The following is a 17,917-nucleotide window of genomic DNA, read 5'->3' as shown; positions in this document are numbered from 1 at the left end:
TGGAAAGAGCTTGGGAGGTCCCCAGGCTTTTTGGTCTGGAGAAGAGATGAGCTCTGCTCTTGTTGCTTTTTTCTTTCATGAACGGGGTTATTCTTTAACCCTGGACACCGGGGGTTCTCTGTTGTGGGGTTTTGCGTGTTTGTAATCCTTGACCGCCACCTAGAGACACTTGTGTGAGATGGGCGGCCACGGAAATCAAACAGGTTTTGAAGGAGCCACACAAGAGTTCAGTGAGTTTGTGGAGGTGCAGTTTTGGAAGAGCCCTAAATCCACGTTCTCCTGAGAGTGAAAGATGGAGAGCAGGAAGTTAGCCACCACCCACCCCACCCCTTGAGGTGCTGGGAAAGGAATCTGAAGAGGTGGGTCAAGCCTACCCTTCCCTGAGCCCCAGCCTGTCCCATCCTCCCGTTGTCCTCCTTGGTGGCAGATGATTTCCCGCTGCTTGGGGACATTGTAAAAGGGAGGGGCAGGAAAGCCACAGGGCTTAATCAATGCTTTAGCTCCCCCTGCCCTGCAAATATGAATTCAGGGCATGGCCATTCAACGGCTAGGCAAAACAGAGGCGAGAGAGGCCGGATAGGCACCCAAACGGGAAAGCACATGTCATGCTGGTAGGTGTCTTTGCTGATCCAAGGATAGGTGCGTAGCACTAACTCAGTCCCAGGAAAGGTCCCTGATTTCCTTGCCCATTGGGTATGGTCCAAAAAGTCAAGGGGGTGGCTATGATGGGGTGACTGAAGCTCCACCCTGCTCTTGTTCATGGTGAGTATAGACCTTTGATTGCGCGGTTGTGGTCACCATCTTGACTTTTTTGACCCTATCCTGTGGACACCTCCCTCCCTCCCTCCTCGCTGTGCACAGGGAAGCATTTCAGTCACACTTCTTTGGGAAGGACGGGAAATGGGCTCAAATCCGGGGGACACAGATTCCAGCCAGATGCCAGTAGATCCTCTTCGTGGTAGGAGCTTGGCAGCAGTGGAAGAGGCTTTCCTGAAAATGAAGAGGTTCTGCTCCTGCGGAGGGGCTCGCAGCCGCCTGGACGCCGGGCGTGCTCCTCGGGTAAGCTTGAGGGATTCGGATCCACACGCGAGGACTCGCACCCCGGACCCTCCTCTGCTGTCAGAAACTCTCAGCGATGAAGAAGGAGAAGAGAGGTTTGCAGATCGGAGGGAGCCAAAGACTCTGAGCTCCTGCTCTGACCTGTGAAAGGGACTTTCTCTGAACAGGACAAAATGGCCCAGCACAGACTCCCGGCTGTGATCTCAGACGGCCCCATAATGCAAAACTAATCTGGGGTTCCTCCAAAGGTGGGAGCGGGAGCTAAACTCAGCCAGGCCAAGCAGTGGATCTGGACCTTGATATTCCCAATGGGTTCCTGCCTCTTTTTCCCCAAGGGAGGGCTGTGGAGGAGAATGAGGACGAAAATGAACCCAACACAAGAACAGCAGAAACAAGGGAGCCTCCCCTGAAAGGGATATTTGGAAATCGGGGGGACCAAAATCAAGTGAAATAAAATTAGGGAAAAATTATCACACGGCAGTTCTTCTTCTTCATAAAATAGAATCTCAGGAAGGAGAGGGAAACGCCCTTCTGTGGAAAAATACTGAAAAGATAAGTTGGACTCACATCCACCCTCCGGAGCTGAGACCAGAGACAAGCAACATGAGTGCCGAAAGCATGGAAGGGATCAGGGGCTTCCTCTTAGTTTTCCTCAAAGGATCCACCCTGGAGAGAATCCGTATGAATGTAGATAGCGAGGAAGGAGCTCCAAAGGAAGAGCCCCCTTCTGATAAGAGGAGCCACGCTGGCAAGGAGACCTATAGATGTGGGTGGGAAACCTCTCCCCTTCTGCGGAGGATCAGAAATTCGGGGATGGAGGGAGCTGATTAAATGGCACCTGACCTGGAGGGAATATGGAGCTGAGAGAGACCAGACTTTTCGGACAGCATCAACTGACATCATTCCAGGGTTTTCCTACAGTCTAAAGTTTATTGTTTTATAGCAAATAAAAGCCAAGGGAATTGACCCAGAGGAGAATAGCCAGAAGATGAAGCTCCTGCGCATTCAAAGCCTGGAGAGATGAGATGGAGAAACGAGAGGGGTCCAAGGAAAGGGAAAGAGGTTGGGGCTCTGCTGGGCAGAGACCAGTTGATCCCTGAGATCACTCCTCAGGAAATGGGGACCCCAGAGTGACTGGTACATGCGGACCATCTGGATCTCTCTGGATCTGGTGGCCTCCAGGCTTGGCTAAGCGCCAGATGGATTTCGGGTTAAGTGGCTGGAGGTGGGGGGGTTGCAGCCATTGCTCTGAAGGGGGGTCTGTGCTGAGCAGGAGAAATTGGGGGGTCTGGAGCAGCAGGCAGGCCAGGAGTTCCCGGGGGCAGACTGGGTGGTCTCCACCCCCTCCCCGTTTCCCCCTCCCTCAAAAGACAGAGAGGCCCCGAAAGGAAGCTCGTGGGTCTCGGCGGGAGAGGGTCCAGCTGCGATTCTCCTCCTCTCGCCAGTGTTGAAGCTGCATCCTTGGAGGGTTGCAAAAAAGGCAGAAATTCATCAGGTGCTGAAATGCTTCAGCTATTTTGCATCTGAGAGCAGGAAGGGATAGCAGGATTAATTCATGAGGGCTGTGAAGGAAAGAGGTGGGGAAGACAATTAAAATATGCAGTAAAACCTTCTGTGTAAATAAGGGGTTTTTTGGAGAGTCTGCAGGAAACACACAGGGTGGGCTTCCCCTCCCCCTCCCTTTCACCCCCCCTTCCCAGGCAAGCCCAACCTTCAGGGGGTGGATGATGGGCAGGGCCCGGATGGAGGGAGAATCCACCCCTTTCAAGGAGGAAAAGGCTGCGAAGGACCAGGGATTCCTCCCCATCTCATCTCCGGGGCTCGAAGGGGGTCCCGGTTCAGCCGAGGGGCTGCAAAGGGAGGCTCCAGCCTGACCTTCACAAGGTGGAATTTGTCCCTCATTGGCTTAATTAGAGGGTCAATCAAGAGAGGAGGCCTCCCTCCCTCCCCAGATACTTCATCCGAACCGAGAAGATGCTGCTCGGAGGGTGGAGTCAGAAATGGTGCCTGGTGTCCAGCCTGGTGTCCCTTGGCCGGAGCTTGTGTGGACGGGCAAAAGGGGGGGTCAGGAAGGGCAGCCTACAAACTTCGGGTGCTCTCTGTCCCTCCCCAATGACCTGAATGGCCCCCTTCCTTCCCTTCCCTTTGGCAATGTCCCAAAATGGGGAGACATCCTGGGGGAGGCTCTGGTGTTTTGTGCTGCTCTTGTGTGCGATTGTGTTACATTTTGGGGTCCCTGCAAGGAAAAGCCGCCAAAAACCTTGGAAAGGGATTTGGGGAGTCCAGAAAATGTTTGGAGGCTTTGCGGGTCCTTCAAGGCCCTTTCAGTTCCTTAAGAGATATTTTTTGGGAGGAGAGAAAAAGAGGAAAACTTATTAATTAATGGAGGGGGAATAGAAGACGCTCACCTGGTTGTTGGATGGGAGTTGCTAGAAAAAGGGAGAGAGACGCATTCAGAACTTTTTAATCTTTTTCATAGGACTGTTTTTGACATATTTATTGTTTTATATCTTTTGCTATATGCTGCCCAGTCACTTCTGTGGGTGGCCCTATAAGTTTGATAAATCAGTAAATAAAGGGCTGGAGCATTTATGGGGTCAAGCTCCCATTCTACAGCCTATAATATATTGCATTAAATCCTCCCCCCCCCCCGCCTTCTTTTCCTTCCTTTGAGTCAACGTTGACTCCTGGCGACTGCCTGGACTAGTCCCTGCAGTTTTCCTGGCAAGGTTTTGGAAGGGGGTTGCCATTGCCGGCTTCCTGGGGCTGAGAGACAATGGCTGGCCCTCGGTCACCCAGGGGGCTTTGTGCCCAGGGCAAGACTGGAACTCACAGCTCCTGGTTTCCAGCCTGGTGCCTTCACCACCACTCCAAATGGGGTCTCCTGTCCCTTATTCCCCTCCAGGAAGAAAAATGTCTCTGAAGCAATTTCCCAATGAGACCCTCAGCCTTGGGATTCGGGGGCCCAAGGGGACCCACCTTGCCATCTAGATGCAAGGCCTCCCCTAGATGGTCCCCTCCCCATAGCCTCTCACCCAGCCCCCCACAGACTCACCTTTCTTGTTCTTCAGGTAGAGGGAGAGCCCCACAGCCAGGAAGACCACCCCCAGCACAGCCCCCACGGCCCCCGTCCAGAGCTTGCTCTTGGCAGCGTTGGAGGAACGTGGCTCTGGGGGAGGAGAAGGAGCCTTGCGTGAGCAGCAGGATCAGGGCCAGCTTCCTCCGGGGGGGCCATTCTGACTCGACCCACAGGGAGGGTCTTCCCAGCTCCCCATCCATGACCCCTTCTCCATGCAGGATGGTGTCCCCAGACCAGGAGGGCAGGGAAGGGGAGGAAGGGAAAGGCTTACCCCACTGGACGGTGACGGGGGCCTCCAGGCTGGCGTGCCCCACCTTGCAAGCGTAGACGTCCCCACGCTGGGGCTGGGTCTCCAGCAGCACCTGGAGCTGGTAGGTCCAGTCCCCGTTCTGGAGCTCCTCCCCGAAGGCGACGCCCTCCTTCTCCGGCCGCCCGTTCTTCAGCCACTGGACGTCGATCTCCAGGGGGTAGAAGCCGGTCGCGGTGCAGAGGAGGATGGTATTGGGGGAACCGGGGTCCGTCTGGGCGGGGGAGATGGTGACGGTGGGCTTGGCTGGAGGGGAGGGAGAAGGAGAATATTTATATTCGTATTTCATATTCGAGAAAATGAATGAAATCCCACATGATCTGGACAACACAGAGAAATAAGCAGAGAAGAGCAGAACAAGATTTAAGGGAGAAAAGTGTGGCTCAAACTGGCACAATTCCTGGATGCATTAAGGGAGGGCTGGATGGGCCCCCAAAGAGGCTCCTTAAGGGCTCCCTCCAGCTGGGAAGGGGGTCTCGGGAGGCGTCCCGGGGTCTGTCCTGGGTCCTTTTGCCCTTCAGCGTTTGGGTCGGGGAGTTGGGGGGGAGCGATGAAGCTCGTGGCCTTCCGGGAAGACGTCAGTGGGTGAGACGAGGCTGATTCTCTCCCTCCTCGGCTGCGAAAATCAAAATGCTTCTGCATCTTCTGCTACTTTGGGGGGAGGCGAATGGCTCGGAAATGGGGCACCCGCCCTCCTTCTCCCCCCAAAGGCGTCTCTGGCATTGCATCCGGCAGCCTTGGCTTCTGGGGGCCTGCAAGGCATCTTTGGGTCTGAGTTTTAATCTCGATTTTTTTTCAATAATTGGCTATTTAGTGTCTTGTGTAAGTAGTTTGTTAATAGAGTTTCTTACTGACAGATTTTTTTTTTTACTAACAGTGAATAACAATACGATTCAACTTTTAAAAGTTTTGGTTATTTGCAATGAAGACCTGGGATCTAGTCTGGTTGCCGCTCAGATAAATAATACATTTGTGGCTTTTTCTTCCCCAGAAGCACATTTGTATCTTGGAACATTAGAAATCTTTGCAAAAGAGCTGAAAGGAGGCAGTTTTTTCAAACTGAAATGCATGACCCTGCTTTTTTCTTTTTTTTACAAGAAAAAATTTCTGAATGGGAAAATACTTTTAACAAGGAAATGGAAGGAACAGATTTAAATCAGGAGAAGTTCAAACTCTAAAATCTGGCAGTTTTAGTGAAAACATCTTCAAAATGCAGAGATTAATTTTAGTAGTTAAAGGAGATCATCAGAGGGCAGGAATCATTTTTTATGGCTTCACCAAAGATAAACCTAATTATTTACAAAGCTGCCTTGCAAATATATTGGGGGAACAGTTTGATCTGACAGGAGTTGCTGGGCAGGGACTTTAATTCAGTTCTGGATCAACTGTTGGGTTGGAAGAAGATTTTTTTTCTTTTTAAAGGCCCCCCAGAGACACCACATCCTCCATCGATCCATCCATCCATCCATGGATTTTATTTAATGGAGATATGGAGACCTCTGGATTGAAAACAGCAAGAATATAAATTTAATCTCCCCACATCACACACGTTCCAGATTCATAGAATATTCCCCAAAACAGACTCGGGAGGCATTTTCACTGAATTAAAATAACACCTTTGATGGGAGATTCCTCAGGAACAAATTGTACTAATGGCAATGAAATTCATGGTCGGTGTTTTGAATTTTGTAAAAAATTATATTCTCTGCATCTTTATCTGCTAGCTAGTGAGCAGATAAAGGCTTCTGAAAAGGTGGCAAACCTTCCAGAAATGGTGGGCGTGCAGCCGGGAGACGCGGCCGAACCCCGAAAGTCACAAAATCTGTAATTCTGCACATCTGGAGGAACCCAGAACGGCCCCTGAGCCAGATGGAGCCACTGCAGGACGGCGTAAAAATCCAGGGAGAAAGCGCTTTGGGGGCGTTTGGGCAGCGCATCCGGCGCCGTCTCCCCGAAATCGAAAGGCAGCCTGAAGCCCCCGAAGGAGGGACCCTCAAGAGGGTTTTTGACGCCTGGAGATGCCCCACGAGGCGAACTGGGAGACTGGAGGCATTTGCAGGGGATCTCGGGGGGCTTTCGGGGGCTGTCGAAGATCGCTAGATGGATCAGCGGAAGTGACGAAGCTCTATGGTAAATGATGCGGGAGTGGGAGTTAATATTAGGAAATATAAACTCTATTGAAAGATGTCATTTAATTCTGTGGCAAAGCATTATTTTTGGAAAACCTGGGCTCAGAAAGGGAATAGGAACGACTGTGGAGGTTTCACCCAAGGAAGAGAGTTTCCCCGAAAAGGCTGAACTGCAACACGTGCAGCTAAAACACTCGATTTGCACAATGTTTGAGCTCTGAAACCTTATCAAGTGAGAGAGATAAATAAGTTCATCATTAGGCCAAGAATTAGAATTACAGAAACCAATTTAGGCAATTTGTAGGAAATCTGGAGCAGAGGATCGGGCCTCCTGCATTAAACCATCGATGGCTCCCGGGTCTCTTATGACCGGAAACTCAGTTTTAATGGGGGTTTTTGGGCTCCATCCCAAATCCGGGACCTTCCCGGCCATGAAGACGGGGCTGAGTCTGGCGTGAAAAGCTGGTTTCGAGGGAGGCTTTTCTGCCGGACTCCAGAAATCGCCCTAACAAGGTTTCGCAGCCTTCGAATCGGCTTTTCCACAAGGCGGAGGAGGAAGCGCATAAATATTTCCATACGACTGAGGTTTACGCCTTGGTTGAAACGTGGAATCACGATTAGAAATTCTAGCCTGGTTGATTGATTGTTTGTTTTTATGTTTGTTTGTTGGATTTAGAAGCTGCCGGACCCTGAATCAAGAATCAAGAATCAAAAGAGGCAAAACGCCCCTCCGATCCCTGAATCCGTATTGGGGAGGGGGAGACGGGGCTGGATTCTGACCCCCCCTCGAATCTTCACAGGAAGCACATTTGTATCTTGGAACATTAAAAGTCTTTGCAAAAGGGCTAAAAGGAGGCAGTTTTTTCCAACTGAAATTCATGACACTCCTTTTTCCTTTTTCTTTTACAAGAAAATTCTCCTGAATAGGAAAATACTTTTAACAAGGAAATAGAGGGAACAGATTTCAACCAGCAGAAATTCAAAATCTAAAACCAGGCGATTTTAGTGAAAACATCTTCAAAATGTAGAGATTAATCTTAGTAGTGAAATAAAGAAGCTGAATGGATTGAATGAAGGGGGAGGGGCCGGCATTCCCCCCCCAGAAGCCCCGCCCAGACTCACTTCTCCGGCCAACCACAGGAGCGCCCTGGAGAGCCTCGTAGTTGTGCCGGCAGAAGCGATCCACTTCAGCCCTCGCGCCCTGCAGGTAGTCCTGGCGGCTGTTCCAATAGTCGGCCGAGAGCTGCCCGAACTCGGTGACGGCCACGAACTTCCCGACGTCGCTGTCGAAGCGGACAAACTCCTGCCGGTCGTAGAAGTACCTGAACAGGAATCGCACCTGCTGCGTCCCGTTGAAGAAGTGGCAGTCGGACTTCCATTGGACCAGGAAATGGGCTGCGAGGAGGAGGGGGAGGAGGGGGAGGGCTGTCAGGAGGGACTCCAGGGCCCATTGCTCCCAGCCGTCAGAAGAGGAGGGACCCACGCAGGAAGAGGGAGGGGGATACCTGCTGCGGGAGACCAAGGGGGTGGCCTTTGGAGGGCCCAGCTGGAAGGGGGACCGGAGGGGCCTTTCTCTGCCCCCTCCAGTTCCTTGCTGGGGCTCCCTGGGGGAGACGGGGGGGCCTGACAAGAGACCCCCACCCCAATCCACTCCATGCCCCACCATTGGGGGTGTGGGGAGGAAGGGGCCAATCCGCCCCGAGTGGGAGAAGCTCCGACGCCTTCCTTTGGCAGCAGCGGCCAACCCCGCAGGGCTGTCGCTGCCTCAAGACGCCCCCTGGAAGAGGGAGGGGGAGGTTTCTCGGTCCCAGTGGGGCTTCCTGGGGGAGATGGAGAGTTGCTGGGGGTCTGGAGGGGGAGGAAAGAGGGGGAGGGGAGGAGCTTCCTGGTGGGCCCCCTCCATCCTCCCGCCCTGGGGAAAGGCAGGCAGAACCTCAAATGGTGCAGCAGAACGCCCTGCTCTCTGCAGAGAACGCTGGATCCGGGTGGGGCCTCTTTGCCCCCCAGAGGGGCAGGAAAGATGCGGGAGGGGGTGAAGAGACCCAGAGACTCTCAGGGCTGCAGTGAAAGTGAGATCCATACCTCGGTCTCCCTCTTCCTTGGGGGGGGGAATATGGGGAGGGGGCACAATGAGGGTTTCTAGACTGATGATCCTGGGGTCTCCCAGCCCCTCCCTCACCTGAACCCCCCACCTTCCCTGCTTTCCCCAAACTTCTCTTCTCCCCCCAACATTCAGCCCTCCTACCTGCCTTTCCTCAAGAGCCCCCAGGAGCAATTCAAAGGGGGGTCTCCAGTCTACTTCTCCCCCCAACATCGTTCCTCCTCAGTTCCCCCCGTGGTTCCCCCCTCCCCTCCAGTCCCTGACTCCGCTATGGGGAATTGTGGGAGGGGGGGCTGGGTCTCCTTCCCAATTCAGAGGCTCCCCCAACAAGGGATCTCAATTCAACTCTTGTCTGACCTCAAAAGCCTCTCATTGGAGATTTATATTAAAAAAAAGTGAAGTTTCTGAAGATGCAAAAAGGTTTTTTCCCAAATGCATCTTTTTCTTATGCGGCTTTTCCTTGCTCGGATTTAGGACCGAAAACGCCGCAATTTCCCTCTTTCTCTTTCACTTTCTTCTCCTTCCTCCTTCAAGGCGACAAACTTTGGGGGCTCCGGATCCGGGTCTCGTTCGGGGCCGGAAGGTCCGACTCTGACCCGGGTCGGCTGCCTTCCCACGACCCCCTCCCCACCTCGGCCACAGCCAGGGAAGGGGGTCCCTCTTGGTCCTCCTGGGGGGGTGGGGAGGGAGGGGGCAGAGGCCATGCGGAGATCGAGGCTCCTGCAGACTCCCGCCTCTCTTGCCCTCGACCCCTTCCCCAAGGTCACTCCTGGGGGGCCCAGCCCCTTTCTTCCCCCTCCCCCACCAGCATCGGGGGTCCCTCCCACGCCCCTCCTTACCGGGGGGCTCCTGACCCCCTTCGCTTCCAGGGATCCACGACAGCACCCCCACCAGCAGCAGCAGCAGCAGCGGGACCCCAGCAGAGCCCATGGATGCTGCCCCACAAGCAATCCCCAGAGAGAGAGAGGAGAGAGACGCAGATGCTTCCAGCCCCAGAGACGGAATCGGTGGGTCTGGATTGGGGGCAGGAAGAGTTTTTCTCAGACTTTAGAGTTGGGAGTGCCCAGAAAAGCAGAGGGGCCAATGGGAAATCTCCCTCCTGCAGCGTCATCAGTCTCCGGGCAGAGCCTCTCTGGATTTCGCCCCATGGAGGAGATAGTTCTTATTAGAGGAAGAAGCAGAGAAAGTGGGAGGGGGAATCCTCTCAGTCTTGGGGGGCTGCACCTTCGGGGGGGGGCTGCTAGCAGAGGGGACCCTCCCCTTCCTTTGCCCTCCACAGGATTCTCAGCCGGGCTCTCCTTTTCTCTGGGGGCCTGGAGGGGGTGGACTGGATGCCCTCTGAAGCATCCTTAAGGCTCCAGGGGGGTGGGAGACTCCAGGCTGGGGCTGCTGGGTCCTTCCTGGAAAAAGCCGGGGGGACCTATCTGGGCGCTTCTCTGGGCCAAGGGGGTTTCCTCCTGACCTCCGGGAGGCGAAGGGCCTGGGGATCTGGGGGTGGCGGGAATCGGCGTCTGGTGGCAGAAGGGGGGTGGCCGGGGGGGACCCAGGACTGCCTTCACGTGGCTAAAATGGCCGGGCATCTGAGCAGCTCCGTATCCCGGGCTGGAGCCCTTTCCTTTGCCCAAAGGGGACCCTCTGCTTGTGCCTCGGGGGTCGTGTGAACTCAGCCCCTGCAGTTCATGAACCTGGTTTGGGGGTACAAAGCAGCCCTTAATCCGGCTTGTCTGCCATCGGCCTCGTTCGAGGGAGAATTCAAGGGGCTGCAAACGAAAGGGGGCATAAAGAGGGGGGATGCAGCCTGGCCGCCCTCCTTCGCCCGCCTGAGCCTGTCAGCATTGTGAGTTCCCTCCGGATGGGCCTTCCTGGCCTACAGAGAAGCTCCTCGCGAGCAGCAGGAGATCTTCTGGGATCCCCGCTTTTCCCAGCACTTTACACACCAAAAGGCCAGTGAGGTCAGTCTGAACTCCGCAGGGCTGTTGTTCCAGAGGGCAGGGGCCACGGCAGAAAAGGCTCTCCTCCTGGACCCCCAATGGGCCCCTCCTGCCGGACTGGATGGGACAACAGGGGAGAGGTAGACCCATAAGTGGCATGGCCCCCAACTGTGGAGGGCTTTAAAGGGGACTGCCGGCACCCTGAGGCAGGTGGGGCACCAAGGCAGCCGCCTGTCTCCTGCGCCCAGAAAGAGGCGCCACGGACTGCCCGCGTCAGCCCTTGCTGCCCAGCTGAAGCCTCCGAATGCTCTCCAAGGGCAGCCCCACGGAGAGCGCCTCGCAGCAGTCCAGCTTGGGGATGGAAATTCCTCGAGCTGTTTTTCATTGTCTTGGCCGCTGCCGCCCACCCCCTCCCCCCGCCTTTGGCTCCTTCGCTCCCCACTTCTGACTCCTGTCATTTTCTGACATCCGTCTGGCTCCCCTTCAGGTCAGGACCTCTGGCACGAGACGGTCCCCCCCTCAAGTCTCTCCTTCTCCTTCTCCCCCCACTCAGGCGGATCGGAAGGTTCAAGACTCGAATTTGGACCTTTTCCAACAAACTGTCATGGCCCACACCTGAGATGGAAGGGAGGACACCAGGGGATCCCTGCTCTCTCCTGCTGGGGGACACAGATTGAGCCCTGCAGGGAGCCCCGTGGGGAGCGAGCAAGGCAGCCCCACAGGAGGGAATGGCTGTGAGAACCTGCAATGCTCCGGTCCCAGCAAAGATGGTTCCCTTCAGTCTCAGATACGTTCAAAGAAAAGTTCGTTTATGGAGAAGAAGCGTAGTCTCAAAAGCGTTGCCGAAACTGAAAAGCCCGCACGCGCCAACCTTTCCTATCCCTCCTCCCTTACTGCCCCCTTTCCATCCCATAGCGCCAGTTTCTCCTGGTCTCCCGCTGGCACCACCTTGGCATTCCTGGGAACAGATAACAGGGCATTCCTCTGGCTCCCCCCCCCCCCCCGAAATGGCAGAGCCGAAGCAAGCAGGCTAGTAGCCATGATTAGTGAACTGCAAGACTTCTGAAACTTAGTTTCACCTAGATCAGTGTTTTCCCATCGTGGCCACTTTAAGCTGTGTGGACTTCAACTCCTAGAATTCCCCAGCTTTGCCCCATAAAGATTTTCCCAATGTTTCCTGACGATGATTTCCCACTCCTCTTCCTGATTCTAGCTTTCCAAAACTGGTCCTGAAATAACAGTCAGGCAGGAAAGGCTGAAAGGTTTGGACGACCCAAAGTGACCTGGTTTCTGAGTGAAAATGACCCGGTTATCTTTGCACCCCCCACCCCATCCAAACTGACAATATACTTTGCAGCGAAGGTCTCCCAGGCAGTCCAGAGGTCCGTTCTCCGCCTGACCCATCCCGCTGCTGTCAGGGTCAGTTGCACCCCAGGAAGAGCCTCTGTCCTGGCCTGGGCGCCCCTCGCATCTGGCCCCAGCTTTCTGAAGGGCGGCCCCCCTCCGCCGCAGCCAGGCACGTCTCCGTCCAGCCAAGCCTTCCCAAAGAGAAGCCACGTCCGGAACTGTTTTCTGTGGGGACAGAGCAGGGCAGAGAACCCACCTTCTCTAAAGATGGATCATGGTTAGAAATTCTAGCCTGGCTGATTGTTTCCTTCCTTCCTTCCTTCCTTCCTTCCTTCCTTCCTTCCTTCCTTCCTTCCTTCCTTCCTTCCTTCCTTCCTTCCTTTCTTTCTTTCTTGGATTTAGAAGCTGCCAGACCCTGAATCAAGAATCAAGAATAAAAAGAGGCAAAACGCCCCTCCGATCCCTGAATCCGTATTGGGGAGGGGGAGACGGGGCCGGATTCTGCCCCCCCTCGAATCCTCTCTGGGCCACTTCCTGGACGGGATCAAAAGGATCCCTGATTCGGGGCAGGAGGAGAGTTGGGATCCTGGGAGGAAAAGAGGAATATTTCATAGATCCGAGAGCGCAGAATAAATGTGGAGGAAACCTTCATAAGGGGGAACCTCGGTGGATTGAATGAAAGGGGAGGGGCCGGCATGCTGGCTGGGGGATTCTGGGAGTTGACGTCCGCCCATCCTAAAGTTGCTGAGGCTGAGAAACACTGGTCTGTAGGCAATCCGCTCATCAGAAGCGAGCGCAATCAGGTTTTCAGTCCATTGAGTGAATGGGGCCCTACGTCTATCTTCCCAATGCGGCAATGTCCGTCTTTGGCCATCGTGAGGGCACGGAGGATCCATTTACGTTGTCCAGGTGTCAAATTCCACGTACTAGGTATAGAGTGCGAAAGAATATTGTCCTCTGAAAATGTTAGCTTTTGTCGCACAATCATGCCTGTGTAGCGCGCTATTTTCTGCGAAAACTGACAATCATTTCCAGAGATACCGAAGTTCTGCTGTACATTGACCCTAATACTGTCCATCCTACGGAAGGTGCCATAAAATGTATGCATGTTCCAAAGTTGCCCAAGTCGGAAAAGTAAGAGAGTCGCCCGCTGGGGGGAGATGGGCGGCATTCAAACTGAATAACAAATATAAATAAATAGATAAATAACACCACTTGTTGCCTTCCGGTGTTTGATACTTGACAATAGGTGAGCTTGATGATACGGCTACAGACCTGGAAGATCGAATCCTCCCTCCATAACCGATAACTGCATTTTCTGTAAAGATATTCTCGGAGTTGAAGAACCCCATAGAAACTTTCTAAGCAAAGAATTAATTTCCTGAAAATATCTTCCAGATATATGAATGGGATTCCTCCCAGAACCTGGGAATAATGTTCATTTTGAGAGGGTTCACCTTTCCCCAAAGGGTGAGGTTTCATGACTCCCATCTGTCTGCATCTGGAGAAACCCCTCTCTATATTTTATTTATGTTACCTGTTGCTAACTGAGTTATATCCTTTGGTATACACATACCTAAATATTTAATAGATCCGATACAGATGCGGAATTGATATTCCTTAAATGGCGGGGTAACCAAATTTTCACGTGCTTCACAAGTGCAGAGAGCCTCGTGAACGAGAGACTTTAGCGCTGCAGTCGGGTGTCTTAGATCATGTTAGAAGAGGAGGGGTTTTTTTTTCCCTACTCTCCTCCTCTTTGGATTATATATTTTTTTCTTTTTTTGTCTTATTGATATCTAAGATCTATCTCTGGACTACACTTTCAGATGGTGGTGAGTCACTTTTTTATTCTCTGTCATGGAATGTAATGGGTGGAAATTGACAAGTGGACTTTGCTACGATATGGAAATGTTTTATGGATTTTAAATAGAGGATTTCCTAAATTGTGAATGGTTTGCCTTTTCTATGGGATTAAAAAAAATTTCTTTTTCTTGGCTCATAAACGTATATTGGACTTTGAATCTGCCGTTGGATTTTTATAGCTGAGTTTTCCCTTTTCTCCATGTTGAACTGAAAAGCTTGAGAACTGAGAACTGTTTTTATACTTTATTATCTATATCTGGGAACAATAAGAGACAGCTTTCTATAGCTGGGAGTATAACTGCTGTGTTGCTGGAGAATGTGGAAGGAAGCTGTTGCTACTGGAGTACAACTGTTGTTCTTTGAAGACGTTGACCTTTCTACTGCTGACAATGGCCTTAAGAGGGAAGAAGGATAAGGAAAAGGATGGACCAAAGAGACACAAAATGAATGAAAAAACGGACAATTTAAAGAAGGAATTGACTCAAGAATTTAGAAACGAGGTCAGGAAAGCGAAGGATGTGGTGGATAACTTGTTAACTGATCTCAAGAATACTCAAGGACAGGTACCGTTGTCAGAAATAAAGTCAGAAGCAGTCACTAAATTGATATTGATCGAAATCTGGGTGCTGTTGCATTAGCAGAAATGAGGGAGAAAGAATTCATCTTGAGATTGAGATCAGTAAGAGGAAATCCTGGGGAAGATCTGAGAAAATTTATTATTACCGCATTAGCACGATTCTTAGAGATGGAGGAACAAGATTTAGACTCTGAAATAGATAACGTTTATAGAGTCAATTCACTTTATGCTAGAGAAAAAAGGTCCCGAGAGATATACTGATTCATTTCGTACGGGAGGTCACAAGAGAACAAATTTTGAAGAAACATTATAATGAGGGATGGAGTATCGCAGGTAAAAAGGGGATTATCCTAAAAGCAATACCTTTAACAATCTTGAGAAAAAGAAAGGATTACTCCTTCTTCATCCCGTTCTCTTTACAACAATAACAAATAATATTTTGGCTACAGAGATCATGTGAAAAACACCTGTTATTGTGTGTTGTGTATTGTGCTATTTACTGCCACCTATTGGCGTGTGTATGCTAGGTACCCAGTGGGGGTGGCATAGAGCTATAATACAAGGGGAGGAAAATGTTCAGCCTCTCAGAGTAGTTGTTAGTTGTTTTAGTGTTAGCCACTATGCAGGTTTTATGGGCTACGTAGTTGTAGCAAAGTACCGAGTAGCGTACCTCTTCTCTAAGAGTTTGTAGGTGGAGATTTTGTTAAGCTTGTGTTGCTAATAAGTCTTGGATGCTACAATATAATGAGAAGATGTGTTTTCCTTTATATTTTGTATGATATTTGCCTTTTATGGAACTTTGCATTTTTATCAATAAACACCCGTTAGTGTATATTTTCTGACTGGATTTCTTTGGGAAACAAGAAATGGACATTGCATTGTGTTTGCTGTCATGGCTAATGTTTTCCGGAAGTTTCTGCTGCGCTCTGCACAAACAGGAGTGTTTGTGATTATCACTCGGCCCGACAGGTCATGGGCCCAGGTTATGGCCAGTGGTGCTGTGCTGGCCCAGGTGTGGAGTGTTGTCCCAGCATTATGGTTCCAGGAGTGCTAGTCCCAGGACTGTGGTCCCAGGCGTGTGCTAGCCCAGGTGTGAAATTCCAGGCGTGTTTTGGCGTGGATGCCGGTGCTGGAACCAGGACTGAAATTCCTAAGTGACGGGAGATTTATGGATTTATCACCCTGCTTGTGAGCATCTGGTCAACGTTTCGTTTGAAGTTTGGATCCTTTCTGTGTCAAGTGCCTGTGATAAAGAATAAAACATGGCGACGACAACGGTGAGTCTTCCGTTTGAAAGACTGAATTCAAAGAACTACCAGACATGGAGTATAAAGATGAAATCTTTCTTCATGAAAGAAGGGCTCTTGACCGTGCATATGGTAATCTTATATTGGGACTTGAGTCTTCAGAACTAGTGCATGTTCGTAATTTGGAGATGCTAATGGATGCTGGTGGCTTTGCGTGACATCTATGCAAGACAGACTTCAGCTGCCATCGTACGTTTGTCAAAGCAGCTGTATGCCCTTAAATTGGAGCTAGGTGCTAATGTGATTGAGCATCTGAACAAGATGAAAACTTTGTTTGCTGAGCTGGCAGATCGGAATATGCAGCTTCCCGAGAATCAAAAAGCATGTATAATACTTTCGAGTCTGGATGATTCGTTTGATATGCTTGTAGAAGCTGTGCATGCCTTACCACCTGCAGATCTTACCGTTGGTTACCCGACAAACAGATTGCAAGAAATTCAGTGTTCGAGGGATTTACAATTACCATCAAAGAAGAGGCTTGATAACGTAAAGCAGCGCTCTTCTACTGGCACAGAGGCTGCGCGCATGGTGAGGAAATGCTTTCGCTGTCAGTCTACCAAGCATCTTCTAAAAGACTGTCCTATGAAACATCAGCGCACTGAGAGTTCCAGAAAGGCTCCTCGTCGTGGAAAAGGACCATTTGTTAAAAAGCAAGCAAGCACGAGACTGGTGTCTGCCTTGATGTCTAACAGAAACAAACATTGTACTGATAAGTGGTTGTTGGACTCTGCTTGTAGGGAAATCGTTGTAAACAATGAGCGGTTGTTACTGACCAAATGCAAGCCTAACATTCAACAAGTTAACTTGGCTGATGGTTCTGTAGCTAAGGCAACCATGCAAGGTAACGTGTTCATTCCTTGTTTGGGGGAAGTGGTTTCTGATGTATTTTGTGTGCCGACACTTGATTATTCTCTTCTCAGTGTCCCTGTATTAACGAAACTTGGCTATACTGTTGTATTCCAAGGTTCTGAGTGCTATGTCAGTAAAGAGGGGATTGAATGTGCCAGAGGGAAATTGGTTAATCAATTGTATGAAATGCTTCCTAAACAAGATGGATTTCTTTGGGAAACAAGAAATGGACATTGCATTGTGTTTGCTGGCATGGCTAATATTTTCCTGGAGTTTCTGCTGCGCTCTGCACAAACAGGAGTGTTTGTGATTATCACTCTGCCGGACAAAATATACTCATGGATTACAAATACTTAACCTGGAATATAAATGGAGCAAATGCTCCTCAAAAAAGAAAGATTTTTTTTTATTTATTAAAGAAACTGAATTGGGATATAATCTGTTTGCAAGAGACACATATTTGTAGAAAAGATATTAAGTACTTGGTTCGGAAACAAATTGGAGAAGAATTTATATCGGCTGGACCAAAAAAGACTAAAGGGGTTGTTTTGTACATACAATCAAAATTGAATCCACAATTGATTTTGACTGAGGATGGAGGAAGATATGTGGCAGTTGAAGTTAGTATACAAGGGGTCAAAACATTAGTTGTTGGATTGTATGCCCCAAATGTTGATAAAGGGATATTTTATAAAAATCTGATAGATAAATTGATGGACTTATAATACGGCAATTGGTGCCTTGTGGGTGATTGGAATGGGGTGATTTGATGTAAGCTGCCCAGAGTCCCCCATTGTGGGGAGATAGGCAGGGACAAGTCCAACAAACAAACAAACAAACAAACAAATATTACCTAGGACTTTTTCAGACTATAATCCTGTTAAGTTGACTATTAAAGGGGAAAAGAGTCCATTTCAATGGAGACTAAATGAGACAATTTTACGGAAAGATGAAATAGTGGATACTTGTAAAAAGAAGATAAGAGAGTTTTTCCAATTGAATATGAATAAAGGCACTGACAGAGAAACTTTTGGGATGCTGGCAAGGCTTACATGAGAGGTTATTTCATTCAGTATAATGCCCAGTTGAAGAGAAAGAAACAAGAGAAGATGCAGTTGATTTTAGATGAAATTAAAAAGAAAGAGACTGAGATGACAAACAATCCACTGGATGAGATTTTGAATAGACAAATTAAATTTTTACAAAAACAAATGTCAATGTTAATGATACAGAAATTAGAAACTCAATTGAAATTACGAAACAGAAATATTTTGAATCTGCGAATAAACCAGGTAGATGGCTAGCTTATAAATTGCGTAAACAAAGACAGAAAAGATTAATTTCTAAAATACAACACAAGGGGAA

General features: G+C 50.2%; 2 protein-coding genes across 2 annotated transcripts in view; one reads left to right on the top strand and one right to left on the bottom strand.

Moving 5' to 3' along the window:
• LOC103051008 (H-2 class II histocompatibility antigen, E-S beta chain-like) overlaps nt 1-17,917 on the top strand; it is a 273,476-nt gene that overhangs the window by 171,301 nt on the left and 84,258 nt on the right. The gene's annotated exons all lie outside the window — the stretch shown is intronic.
• On the bottom strand, nt 1,970-9,717 carry LOC103050296 (H-2 class II histocompatibility antigen, E-S beta chain-like). Its single transcript, XM_088141493.1, has 6 exons — nt 9,515-9,717; nt 7,697-7,969; nt 4,410-4,691; nt 4,115-4,228; nt 3,468-3,488; nt 1,970-2,621 (listed from the first exon to the last, which is right to left on the bottom strand). Exons 1-6 carry the CDS (start codon nt 9,603-9,605, stop codon nt 2,608-2,610), a joined length of 795 nt encoding a protein of 264 aa, XP_087997619.1. The 5' UTR covers nt 9,606-9,717; the 3' UTR covers nt 1,970-2,607.

The sequence above is a fragment of the Python bivittatus genome, unplaced genomic scaffold (genome assembly GCF_059951505.1).
Source record: "Python bivittatus isolate LINGU-HERP-01145 unplaced genomic scaffold, Pbiv_v1 ctg000330_np1212, whole genome shotgun sequence".
Classification (NCBI taxonomy): Eukaryota; Metazoa; Chordata; class Lepidosauria; order Squamata; family Pythonidae; genus Python; species Python bivittatus.
Note: the sequence above shows the minus strand (reverse complement) of the source record. Positions and strands in the feature narration are given on the sequence as shown.